This window comes from Thamnophis elegans, chromosome 3 (genome assembly GCF_009769535.1).
Source record: "Thamnophis elegans isolate rThaEle1 chromosome 3, rThaEle1.pri, whole genome shotgun sequence".
Lineage (NCBI taxonomy): Eukaryota > Metazoa > Chordata > Lepidosauria > Squamata > Colubridae > Thamnophis > Thamnophis elegans.
The window spans coordinates 105549663-105564209 of record NC_045543.1 but is presented as its reverse complement, the minus strand read 5'-3'; the positions used below and the strand labels follow the sequence as shown (position 1 = coordinate 105564209).

The window sequence follows — 14547 nt, the reverse complement described above, 5'->3', positions numbered from 1 at the left end:
TGTAAACCTAAAGTATTACAAGGTGCACAGAAGGTATTCATAACCTGTCATCGGAAGCAATGTGTTTAAAACTGATTTTGCTTACAAAACATATGCAAGTTGTTCATGAGGCTAATAATTACAAATCAAGAGTAAAGTTTTTATAAAAATTAGATATGGAATTAGTTATAAATCTGGCAGTAATTTTAGATATAGGATTTTTTTTCCGAAACCTGGCAGTGGAATGATAAAAGTACCAAGAAATCCTTTAAATTTTTGGAGATCCAGTAAGACATTTGCGTGTTGCATGTAACTCATTTACTTCCAGCAAGTTCTGGTTAACTTATAATATCTGGTTATTTGTAGCAGCAATGGATAAAATAAATGAATTTGCTTTACTCTGCACGTCCACTGATATGTATAAAATGGAACTTTAAAGTGAACATCCTTTTTGGGTTAAAAAGGTCAGTTATTTGGTTTCTTAATATTAATTAGCATGAATTAAATTACATTTAACATGCCTATTCCTTTGTATGTGCCTGTCATGTACCATTCCACATTCATGCTATTGGTGGCTTTTCTCATCTATAAAGCTGGAGCAAAAGCTAAATTTCAAACTTTCACTGTAGTTCTGTACAACGGAAAGAATATTTTCTCTGCTAAATCTCTCTGTACAGTATTTACACATTTCTCATTAAGCTTACCAAATAAAAAAAAAATTACTACCCAAAAGAAAATAAGCAGAAAATTAGAAAGAGAAGAATTTCTACTCAGATGATGTGACTCCTTGTTCAGATGCTGATCTGTCCAGCACAGGGAATTGACTAATTAAGGTTGTTTTTCTTCCTCTTACTTGGGCTGTGAGAAAGCTCTTGTTTCAATTCTTGATATTGCACCTGTTTAAACACAGAATTCAGACATCAATTTCAACTGAGCAAACCGAAGGTGTTTTTTTTAAATACAACTACACCATGGGGCTAGAAATATTTAGGGAAGCAACCAATATTGTCCAGACAAACTTTAACATGGGCACTGTTCCTAAAATGCAAACCATGGCAAATTTCCAGGCCAAGGGGAAGGAGGAAAATAAAAATAACAAATAACACAATGAGTATGTTGGAAAGGAGACCATGTCAATAAATATTTCAGTAAAGCCTTCTCCTCCCCTACTTTCCATAAGGAATAACCTTTTCAAAGCCAAATGACATTTTTTTTAAAAAGCCAGAAATTTTTTTAAATGACATTTTAAAGTAGGACAGTGTAGAGCTCTATTACAAAGGCAAGCTACAATTACAACTGTACAATCAAGGAACAAATAGAAATATTCAGCGTAGTATTCTTTGAGGAATATGCAGCAGTTTTCAGCAAACGTAAATGCCTCCATCAAATGAGGACCTTTCAAAGTGCAAAGGATTGCCATCCTTGCATGACACGCTTCATATTTCAGCGCACTGAGTGAAATGATTTGCTGTTTTACAGTGGTGTTTTCTTCTTTCATCAACTTAGATCCTTGAAGCTATTGCTTTAAAGCACGCAAAAATTGATGTAATATAACTTAAACTGGTTGATCATGAACTCACAATTTAACTAGAAAATTAACCTTCAAAAAATAATATATCATCAAGTTTAATATCAAAGTTAAATACAGACCATTTGCACATCTGAAGGGACTCTGGAAAGAAAATCAAGTAGTTCGTTGTTATCAATCGCATATGGACTTCGGAGTTTCTTTGTAAATTTGTTGATGCCTGAACAAAGCAACAATTCACATAGATGAGTACTGATATTTTAATGTCATTGTAAAATTAATTGCATAGGCATGCTGGATTAGCTGTACAGCCAATCTTGATTAGTGCTTCATACCTTTTTCCTTGGAAACAGGAACTCCTGGTTTTAACGTAATCTCTATCAGCAAGAAAATAATTTTACTTGGCAGAAAGCCATAGATGAGTAGTGCCATACTGGGCTTTTGAATGCCAAAATGATAACCGCTAATGCAGACTCAATATATTCAAAAGCATGAATACCAATGTACCAATATGCCTATTATTTTTTTAATACTGACTCAATATTTGTATTTATAAAAAGTGCATGTTAAAAAAATATCTATGAGGAAGAAGAGGAACAGCAACCTTATTCAATTTTATTGGTATAAACTTCCCTCTGATACATTCAGAGCATCACTGAGAATTTAGAAAAACAGGGCACTCTCCATTCTCTATCAGATATTCACTACAGATAATATATCTCATAAATTTAAAGCAATTTGTTCTATGTTTTACAGAGGGTTCTGGTGGGTAAAGTCTCTACTTACCCCAGACAAGGACAATGTATCTCAGTGGAATGAAATACAGGATGACTGTAAACACACACAGAGCAACAATGGCCAGCCAGCTTAAGAATGGAATAGTCCAGTTGATTATACTGAATGAAAAATTAATAGATCAGAAATACAATAGTTCACAGAAAGAAATAATTAAAAAAAACCCAAAGCAACAGCAGGTAGAATATAGATCTTTAAATGGAACAAGATTGATCTTCAGTGAACCAACAATGAATACACATGAGTGTAGAATATGGCATGTGTTGGTGCTTTGGACCCAATCCCTAAAAAGCAATTTTGGAGCACATATTGTAGAAACCAAACTTCAAACATTTTTTTCTAAAATTTTCTCCAAATTTCTTCCCCAATATTGTGCCTCTTGGCTTAGCTTGATTTGAAAGGGAAGTACACTAATCCTTCCCATAGTATTGCCTGGTTTGTTAATCTGGCAGTGATGGTGAAACCAGGGTACTTTTAATTAAATAATGTCATCTATTGGGATCCTGGGTGCTTAACCTCTTCTCTAATAGTGCCAAGCCCACTAGATCTGCATGGATTCTACTCTATGGTATTTCAAAGGGCCTTGAAGACCCAGCTTTCCTCTGGCCTTTAGGACAGTGAATAAAGATCCCTTAGATTCTTTTTTCAATTTTTGAAATCTTTATTCCTTATTTTGGTTTCTGAGTATATTCTGTTGTAAAGTTTGTATTTCCGAGTAACTCACAGTCTTTGGGAATCAGGTGACATACAAATTGAATAATAAATAAAATAAAACATTTAAAAAGATGAAGGTTAAACAATTATCTCTAAGATTATCTATCCTAGACTTTTTCTCATATTTGATTGTCAGCACAGGCTCTTAATAAAAGAAGGGATTAGATGTCATATTCTTTTAGAATCCTGGTCCAAGTGATAGAACTTTAATGATAAAGTAAGGATGATGTGATTTTTAAAGTAACATTTTTGTCCTTTGTCCAGAACATTTTGTAATTGGAATAGGAATACACATACAGTATATGAACATAATCTGAGAAAAGCTAAGCAACCATTTGTCAATATTTACTTTTTAATCCTTTCTCCAAGAGAGGCCACCTCATCAAGGATGTTCTGAAAACTTATGCACACTTCCTGAATGGCATAGAGTTTATTGATAAACCCTTTCTTCTCACTGTCCTGAGGATTAAAAGAAAGACAATCAATCAACAATTATTGATAAATTTATTATAGTTTTCCCCAGTAAAGCATTAAAATATATTTTTAAATGCACACATTAAGAAATCTTCTATTTTTCTCTGCTACAGTACTCTCTTAAGTACAAATGAAAACATTAGCCTGAAAAACAGGTGATGCTGTTCTATCAAATCTAATAATTATAATAGCATGTCTTTAATGTGACTATTAAAGCAGTGGAATCATTTTTCAAGCTTGTATACTTGAACAAGTAATTGAGAGGAGCTAAGGGTGTCATTAAATCAGGTCTTAGGTTCTTCCAAATCATTTTCAAAATGTTTGCAGCTATACTAAATATATTACCGGTAACAGTAAGTATATTTCAAATAAAATGACAAGGAATATGAGAAATTATGTTCTACACCAACGTCTTTAAAATCCCTCCTACTACTGAACATCTCATTAAAAATAGCCTTGCCTGCTTGTTCTAAGTAAAAGAGTTAACAATGGTAGTTAAGGTGTTAACAATACTGGTTGCTATAAATGCCTTAAGGACAGAATCACAAAAAAGGACTACCGTAGTTATATTCATCACAATTGTTTTTATATGGATTATATAGCCAATTTGGTATAGTGGTTAAAGTTACAGGGTAGAAATTAGTAGACTGTGAGTTTTAGTCCCACCTTAGGCGTGAAAAATCAGCTGGGTGATTTTGGCCCAGTCATTTTCTCTCAGCCCAATTCATCTCACAGGCTCATTGTTGTGGGGAAAATGGGAGGAAGAAGGAATATCAGATACTGTATGCTGGCTGCCTTGAATTATAGATAAAAATAATTAAGATGGGATATAAAAAAATCTAAAAACAAAATGCAGCCATACTTTTTGACAATTATGATAAAATTCCATCTTACAGCAGTTTTAAATGCTGTAAGACATGCTGCCTTCCTATATAAAGTACAGGTGGTCTTTGAGTTATGACAAAAATTAGGACTTGAATAGTCCCAAGCAGGCTATCAGGTAGATTAGTGGCTACTGCCAGATGAAGGAGGGCACAAATGGGACGTGAGAATGCAAAGGAGGCCTGGGAAGCTTCTGTGAGAGAGATTGGCAAACATCAGGAAGGATGCGTGAGGGTGCACAGCAAGGTGTGGGGAGGGTGAGAGAAAATGCAAAAGAGGAATGGCAAAGGATGGGGAGGCTAACAAGTCACCAGTGTGGGGCGCTGGGAATGGGTATGTAGGTAAGGGGAACTTATTTGTGACTTTCTCTGCCAGTTTCCTCATTACCTTTCTGAGGAAGCCAGCAGGGAAGTTACAAATAACAATCACATGAACACAGAGTGCTGCAACCAGTCATAAGTACATGCTAGTGCAATGGTAGTCAACCTGGTCCCTATCGCCCACTAGTGGGCGTTCCAGCTTTTATGGTGGGTGGTAGGCGTTTTGTCCAATACTGAAGCACTTTCCTTTTTTTAATTTAATTGACTTTAAAAAAAAAATCATAGCATTATTTAAAAACATTTTCATTAGGTTTTCATAAAATGACAATTACTGTGGAACCGGTGGGCGGTTAGAAAATTTTACTACTAACAGAGATACAAATGTGGGCGGTAGGTATAAAAAGGTTGACTACCCCTGTGCTAGTGGGACAGCTTGAATTCTGAGGACAGGTTGTAACCACCATTTGCTCAGGACCATCATAACTCTGAACAGTCGATGAATAAATGGTTGTAAGTTGAGGACTATATTGTTCTTTAAGAAAGTAACAGTTTAACAAAAGTATCTCTAATAAATCCTAAAATATGGCTAACATACATATGACAATTATTTAAACAATTGCTAAGATTTTATCAGTGTTTATTTCAGAGGGCAAATATTCATAGATGCTACCTATGATTTTATAATAAAGGCAGGATTGCTCAAACTATCATATGAGCTGCAAACATCTGGACAACTCCAAATAGTCTGCATTTTTCACAGCCTAGATGCACAGTGGTAGTCCTAGGTATACACAGCGTTCTATTTGAACTAGCTGTGTTGCTGCAACAGTATTCTTTTCAGTAAATAAGGAGGGCCATGAAACTATCATTCTGTTTAAGAATTGCTTAAAAAAAACCAATAATTCAGCCTCAAGTCATAACTGTTTTCTGTTCTTACTTATAATTCTTCAATTTAGATTCCTTGATCGAAGCATATCTTGATTCACCATCAGTTCTTGTATGGAAAGAATGCTATCACAATAACAAAACGCATTCCCTTTTCTTCTATCTCTAGAGCTCAAGAGATTTTCTATGGAAGATCCTGAAGCTATTTTTCTTTACAAATATTTTAACAAGATCAACTTGTACCTTCTTGAATACACATCTGTTCTACATTTTCTCTCTAAATGGAAAGGGCCACTATTCTCCTCAGACCTATTGCATTCTCCACTTTGGAGCGCAAAGAAAATTTGTTGACATATTCGAAAGCAGGCATAGACAAAACAGCACTGGAAAAAGGAGGCAGACAGAAGGATAAAGGTTCAGCTTTTCCTAAACTAATTCCACATGCCCCATGAAACATTAGCTGTTTTTTATTTCCTGTTCTAAAGATTCACAGAGAAAATATTCCAGGCTAGTTAAAAGCTGTACTTTTTCCCAGCAAGGTGCTGTGTTAGCACAGAACATATGAGCCAGTTTCAGCAAACCGAAAGTGCTTAATATTCCATTGTCAAATATTTTTGGTATTTTCTCTCAAAACAAAGATGGACTGTTATAGGAATCAATTTTGTCATCGGAATGGCTACAAGGGCAGAGATGGGGCAGATAGGCAATGGGGCAAGATGCAGCACATGCTATGACTGTAACTGAAGGTGGACTGAAGCTACCAAATTTGGATCATGACTGTGGGGTGCTGCAACAAAGGATGCCCTGTTGTAACTATCATTCATTCAGCACAATTGGAACTTCTAACAAATGTTTGTTAAGTGAGGACCACCAGTACTAAAAGAAAAGTTTTGTGTTTAATGTATTGAAAAAAGCTTTAAAAAGCATTTCACTATTTTCTTTGAAGAACCTGAAAAATAGTCAGCTTTGAGTTGAAACTAGGAGGTTATGCTGACCCTGTCAGATTTAGATTTAAACAACTACATGTTAAACAAATAAAAGAGGGTTTTTCCTTGGAAAAGTATCACAATTAATAACAATTCTAAATTCCTAATAAACCCAAATTATTGTTAGTCATGTGTATTCTTTGAGGCAAAAAGAGAAGAACAATCTTAACATTTTCAATTGCCACAAAATACATTTACAAGGTATAAAAGTGCATTCTAATATTAAAATAAGCTAATAGAGTGACTACAACTCTTCTTCTCTTGTATTTTATCAGAATAGGACAATCCTTGCTGGCAACTTAGATCATTAGGAGAAAATAAAATTCCAAATATCATGAATATTTTGAATTTTACACCTTAATAATTTCAGTTAATATTATATGCTTTTCACCAGAACTGCATGAAACATAAAAAACTTAATCCATTATGAAGAAATAAAACATGCCAAATTTCATAGAAATCAGTGCAGAATTTTCAAGTTAGGTAATCTAGGAAAGGTAACAGCCCTTTTAAAAGAAATAACCAAATAAATTAACCTATAATTAGAAGTTCTTTGTGGATGTTTTGCAAAAGGCAGAGAAAAGTCAAATTTTGACATATGAATTTGATGATTGTCAAAATTTAAAAAGAAAAAAATTATTTCCCCTTTCTTTTGGGGAGGGGGAAGAATGAACATTATATTATAGTCTTAAACTAAGAATTGGATGTAAGTGTACTTTATATCCTTGAAAGTAGTAGTCAGAGGTTATTTTTGTATATATTTCTATTTTCCTTTCTTTTTTTAATAGTTTACATTCCATCCTTATTCTCTTCACTCTTTGTTTTCTCTTGATTGTTAGTTTATGTTGCTTTTTTATATGTTCAAGTAATAAAATTATGAAGACAACAAGAAGCTTTTTTTTTTAAGAAATGATGACTGGTAGGCTTATAATGAAAACAGAAAACAGAATTGCAATCAGAAGGGCATATCTGTCACTGGCTCACATACCTACAATTAAACTGAAAGTTTAATTTAGACAAGAAATATTATGGGTTTGAATCTGTAAAAAAATGAATCTGAAATTGTATTGTGTGCCAATGATGAACATGTTATTGCAAAATGTTTTTGAAATTGAACTGGAAAATGAGTATGTGAAATACTGTATGATTCAATGGACAAAGAATTTTGTATATGCAGGTAATGCTTGAGCAATGTGGACAAATGGTTTGACACTGAACTATAATCCAAAAGAAAACTTTTACAAAATGATGCATCATTGGTACGAAATGGCTGACAAATTGTTAAAGATATATAAAGGTATCTCAAATGTATATTGGAAATGTAATTGTAAAGAAAAAACTTTTTATCCTCTTTGACAGACTTGTGATAAAGCAAGAAATATTGGCTCCAGATTAAATTTTAATCCAGAATAGTTTTTACAATGAATATAAAATTGAAATCAGAAGCTTTGTTTTATATATTACTGGATAAGAGCTTGAAAAAAAAGGATTATTTTTTTTACTGTATGCAGTTAAATGGAAAGATCACCACTATGCAACAATGGATGGAAAAATAGATGGAGCTAGCAAAAGTAATTGTTTTACTTAGAGAAAAGAATGTATCTACCAGTAGTTGTATTTCTACTGGATACTGCTTCTTCTGCTTCTGGCAAAAAATATATGAAATTTTGACTTGGGGTTTTGCTGATCAGAGTACTGTGTTGTGATAGAAATGGCTAGTATTTAGTATATAAAAGTAAAATGTTGAGGCTGTAATTCTATTTTGTATTTTGCTGTGCTGAAAAAAGTTGGAAGTCAATGCTTTGTTTCTTTCTCTTTCCTTTGTCCCACACTTCTTTTTCTCCCTTTCCTTTCCCTATTATCTTTATTTTATATTATGATAATCTCAATAACATTTATATTTTTAAAAAAATAAAAAAAACAATGATGGAGTCTGTCTTGCAAACAGGCTTTCATAACTTGTTGCCTTCTATTTGAATTAAAACTACAGCTGTCAGAATTGTCAGCAATTTATAATTTGCTAGAGATTTTGTAAATTGCAGTGCCAATATATCCGGAGGGTACCAGTCTGGGAAAACAAAAATTGCTTCCGGCAAGAGTGGGCAGCAAATATCTCACAGCAAAAGTAGACCCTGAGACCACACCAACAAATAGGCCACATAATTTGCTTGTATTTTTCTACATGACTGCTGCATAGTAAATATGACATCATATTTGATATTATGGATTAGCACAGGAAACAAATATTTTATTGCATATTTTAGAGTAAAGTCATCTTTGACTTAGAGCAGGTAATGATTTCTTTTTCAAATATCAAGGGGAAAAACTGGTGACTATAATAATATTTGCCTTGGGATATTTTCTTAATAATAAAAGAGAAGTTAAAATTTTAATGAATGAAAAGTAAATATAGAGTGGAACTCATTTTCTGAAAGAGTTAGCACAGTTTGTACAAACTGAACGTGACATAAAAATGAGGTTACTGTGCAACTCAAAAAGAGATACCATAGCAATAAGGACTATAACAATAACTGGAATACATTAATTCTTTGCTAGCAGGATTACAGAAGATGAGTAAGACTGATTATGCATTTTGTCTACAATAAATGAATGCCAATGAGAATGGAACACGCCAAGATTCACAGAATGATACATTTTTCACTGATACATTATGTACAAACCTGAACAGAAGAACATATGTGTTATCTACAGGGCCTGAATAAGGCAAACATAATATTTATATGGTAATATGTTAAAGAACATGAATGGGCATTTTCAGCTTATACATCCCAAGAGGTTCAGCTTTACTTTTCTTCTTACATTGCATATTTCATATGAAGCCTATTTTACCTACCAGTATAACAAAATACATATGTTAAGAATTAGTCATTTTAACTTTTATATAGGTTCGTCCATGCTATATATGAAATCTCTCTACAGCTTAATTCTCATATTCGGAACACAGTCCAAATTGCCTAGGACAGCTTGCCACAACTAACTTCCATTTCTGGAGCACAAATATGTAATCTTGACATTCTACTCATTCTTCATCATATTTTTCACATTTTTATATATAAAAAAATATTCAAAATGGACACCTATAAAAAGAAATATTTGTAGCAAAATAGTCTGAGATGAATTTTAAGATTATGGTGTGAACTAAAAGGATTGTGACAAGAAATACTACTTCTTTACAAACAGTTTGGATTTCTACATCTCATGGAGAGGGTCACAAGAAGAGTTAACTCACTGATCTGTTCCGTAAAAGAAAATACATTTTTAACCTGATAAAATAAATAAAATAGCAACTCAGATGCCTATTGGTAAAATCAGCAGTCAATGGATGAGCCACCTTCCTCTCTGAAGGGAAGGGGTCTTTGGGTGCATACTGGAATGGGGAATAAGGATGCAGTTTTTCTCATGGTCCACAGCTCCCTTTATTCTCCTCCTCCTAGCAAAGTGGCAGGCAATTCTGTAGGTTAGAGGAGGTGGTGGAGGAGAGGGTTCACTGTAGTTCTGCTGAAGATTGGGGTGTGTGTGAAATGGAGCAAGCCTATATTACAAGTCATTAATAGCAAGATAGGTGACATATAAATTTAATATAAAAACAGAAAATATGTGGGAAAAGACGAGGGAATGACTGGAATGCCTGCTAACAAGGTAAGTATGGCTGGGGAGTTTCCACAATGGGTGTCTTCTCTTCCTTTCTGGAGGGAGGGGGCTCATAGGAACATGCTGGACTGGGGATGTAGGGCTGTTATGCTCGTGGTTTGCCATTCCCTTTTTCCCTCCTCTCCTTGCAAAGCAGCAGGCAGTTCTGCAGGTTAGCAGAGGAGGTAGAGGACGAGGCTTCACCGTGGCTCTCCTGAAAGTCACGAGGGGGGAGAAGAAATAATGCAAGCCTATATGACATGAGGAAGGAAGAATGACCCAATGGGTCACGGATTGTCTGGTTAGTATCTCACAAAAACCAGTGGTTCTCTAAGGCCTATGAAAATAAAAAGGTCTTTTTATCTATTGTTAAAAGGGTAATACAGTTCCTGACAAATCTACTGAACAGAGTTCTTCCTCATTTCTCCAATTGCTTTTTGGGCAACAAAATCTAGAGAGGGATCGCTGATGGGAGTAATTGTGTCTAGTTAGGAAATATGCGGGGAGTTATCCTTCCAGTAATATGGTCCTAAGGCATTCTAGGCTTTATAGGTTAATGCCTATAGATTTCAATGTGAAGTTCTAAGGCAGCAGCATTTGAAAGAGGCATCAGGGTAAACACAGTATAAAGACTCACAAATATTATTTCAGGAAGATTTTTGGATTTCAATGTCTTTTTAAAACTCAGCAATTAATCTAATTCCAATATACATGAGAAAATGTAGTATTTTTCAAAGGGTGTAGTGATTGGTACTCTTTAGGCTTATGAAAAAATGTTTCCCATATTCTACCATATTCTAGTGAATCTAACAAAGAAAACATTGGCAGTTACAATAGAAGAATCCAATGATGGCATTTATCTCCAATGTTTGCCAGGTAGGTTTTATATTATTTATTGTCTTGTAAATAAGCTTTAAATGCTTTTTTAGCTTTGGTTGCAAACTATCTATTTTCAGTTCAACAGCGAGAAATAAAAGATGCAATTATTTGATGGCTTTCCCTCCTCTAGTCTTTGTTCCTATTTTCCATGGATTTCATTATGTTACTGGAGGTATGCATTGTCAGATCTAGGACAGAGCAACACTAAGTAAACAGGGAGGAGGATTGTACAATTTTTATGATCTTTGGAACAAGAAAATAGGACACATTCGGCCTCCTGCATGCTTCTTATTCCATTCCTCAACAGAAAATACTTTTTAGACAAATTAGTTTTTTTTCTAGTCAACTTTCATTTATTTGATTAATTCACACTTGAACTGATTGCAGTGTTTTTTAACAAGTAATTACAGATTCTAGACATATAGGGCTAAGCAAATATTCAAAATATGATTTATTTATGCAGAATAGATGGCAGTCAGAATAACAGCTCTCAAAAAGAACGGGTAAAGTTCAATTTTTTTATCAAGGTCTATAGGGGCTCAGCATCATTCAAATTATTGTTGCACACATCAAAAAAATTAACATGAATATACAGGTCAGCCCAGAGAAAACAAGGTTTGTAATCATATGAAATTAGTCTAATGAGATTATAACCCAAAATCTATATTACAAGCCATAGCCAGTGAGATTTTACTGAAAATATTATTTTTATATTTAGAAAGACCTAACATAGCACACACACTCTTCTATTTCTGAAATTTCATAGGACAGCTCCACAGAGAAGATCTCTGCAGAGGCAGTAAATATTTCTGATAAATGTGTTTTCTGAATGATCAAGTCCTCTAGCAAACCAACAACTGAAGATATTAATCTGTTTTTTAACAGGTGGAAAGCTGACAGAGATCATGCACATCAACCATAGTAGTTTGAGAAAGAAGGGAACAAAAATCTAAATCTAGTACTACAAACTGGATCAAATAATTACTGATAGATAAGTTCCAGATAAGTCTGAAAGACAAACAACTCAAAGTTAATTTTATAGTTTATAGAATCATTTTTGAGCTATACCAGGGAGATTCAGAAAAAGACCCTAGATAAATTTAAATAGATAAAGACACATTCATTCATTCATTCATAAATTTTATTGGCTTCCCATCTTACTACAGGGTAATTAGCACTATTTATTGTTCAAACCACTTTTGATTCCAGAATGTTATACTAATAATCAATCTTACTCAGGTTGGTTCTTCTTACTAAACAAAAGAGAGCTTTAAGAATAGTTTCATTTCTACTTGAAAATGATTCAGAGTGAAGTAGGATTTATCAATCCCAATCCATCCTCATAAACCCAAGTAATACTGGATCCCAGGGTATATTCTAAACAGTGGATATTCATTCCTCTTCAAGTTCAGCTATGTAAATGTTTTACCATAGTTCTATGAACTGGTAAATTTACTTAATTGGAAAATTAACAGATCACTGCCAAGACTTAACCAAAACACAAACAAACAAATATTAAAGTTGTAAATAAAATCATTCTGAAATGCAATTTCACCAAATTGCTGCAAAAAAAATAAAAATAAAATGCCTTTATTGTTTCATGTTGAAATGATGAAAATATAAGGAAGTTCCCTTGGTAACAAGAGATAGTTAATCCTGATTGGACATAGTTTCCCTTTTGTCTGAAATCTCTTCACTCTACAAAGAAAAGGAATAGTATTCCTTATTAGAAGATTTTTCAGAGAAGAAAGGAAAGAGACAACAAGAAACTCCTCTTTTTTCCTCCCTAAATGGGATTTCAATAGACCAGAAAATGAAGGGATCACAGTGACTAGAATAAAAGTGCAGTTTACAAATACAAAAGGAAAAAGACACCCACACACAAAAGAAACTAAAAAGTATACTTTTTGAAAACTTAACCACAGGTTATTTTATTCAGCATGGTTCCTAATGTATTACTAGATATTACAGATCTGCACAGGAAGGGAATTGATCCCCTTTCCCACCTCAATCAATACAACCAAAGTTCAGACAAACATCCCCCCCCCCCAAGGTACTTACAACCTAATCCTGAAGATCAGACATCCACCAGATCACATGACTGCATTTCAGATATTTGACAACTAGCCCACATTTTCAACTATTTACAGCATCTCATGGTCACATGACTGCAATTGAGGATGTTTTTGCTGGAAACTGACATTATTCTTATTTTTTGGCAAAAACGGGTTTGCTTAACGAGTGCTGCAAAGAAAAGTAGTAAAATCGGGTCAGTCATGGGGGTGCCCTGCTCTACAACTGTCAATAGCTTATGAACATAATAGGCAGGATCCATTATGATCATTAAGTCAAGGGCCACCTGTTGATGGGATTGCCAAGTGCATTCTGTTACACCATGTCGTGGCTTCCTTTTGCTATAATGGTATAATGGAAAGTACCCAGACCCACCACTAACTGACTGACAAAAACCTGGTATAACTACAGTATATGTAAGCTAAGCCTTGTAAAATTCATATTATGATGTAATGTTATATATTCAAGGCATTATAACTGGGGCAAATTAGACATAGTATCTCTGTATTAAAGGGAGACATTTCTTAACTAGGCTCTTCAGCCAAAGCCTCCTCTACACCTGCAAACATCCAATTGCTCTTGAAAACCACTAATTACATAAAGAATACAATAAAATGTTTAGAGTAGGGCTTGTGAAGCACAGGGTGATGGAGGCAACTGGAGGTTTGCACAATGTTACTGGGGTAGCTGCCCCATGATGCGGAGCCTGAGGCAGCATTTTTCAGAGGCAGTGGAGGTGCAGGGGCTTAAATAGAGCCTGGGGTGGTAGCAGCTGGCTGAGACTGCTAAAGACACTCCAGTGTTGAACCCGGTGCAGCAACCAAGGGCAACTGTTCACAAAAACCAAAAGGACAGCATTGTCCTAATTTCAAAAAGTTATGGCTATAAGTCAAGGTCTACCTGTAATTTCTCCATGCTGGGAAATTTCACTGCATTTTCAACTAGCTCCATATTGCATTCCTATTGTGACTCCTATTGTTTTTCCAAAACTTTAGGGCTTTTTCTTTGTCCGACTTTTCATTATTTTTATTTGATTCAAACTGATTGGCTATAACCTGCCAATTCTGTTGGAAATGGATTATTAATGTTTTTTTTTTAAATTATTATTATTTCACAGAGTCAGCCAGATGTTCAGACTGTATTTGGCATTTTTGTCTACCTATCGAGTCCTTATCAAGGACCTAGGATAGGCAGGTCTGGATGTTTGATGGTGTTGTTGTGTTTGTTATGGTCCTGGCAGTTTTAGATTTTAGAAGTTGTTTGCTACTGCCTTTCTAGGCCTGAGTGTGTGTGAATGGCCTAAGGTCATCCAAATAGCTTTGTGCCTAATGTGGGAATAGAATTCACTCTTGGTTTTTAGCCCAGTGCCTTAACCACTGCA

General features: G+C 34.5%; 1 protein-coding gene across 1 annotated transcript in view; it reads right to left on the bottom strand.

Annotated features, from left to right (window-relative positions):
- Positions 1–803: 803 nt before the first annotated feature.
- Positions 804–14547, bottom strand: part of MCTP1 (multiple C2 and transmembrane domain containing 1) — a gene marked incomplete at its 5' end in the record, with an annotated part of 127576 nt that continues 113832 nt past the window's right edge. Inside the window, 4 exons of the mRNA XM_032213866.1 lie at positions 804–875; positions 1630–1727; positions 2294–2403; positions 3366–3475. Coding sequence (XP_032069757.1) covers positions 804–875; positions 1630–1727; positions 2294–2403; positions 3366–3475 — 390 coding nt within the window. The remainder of the gene's footprint in view (positions 876–1629; positions 1728–2293; positions 2404–3365; positions 3476–14547) is intronic.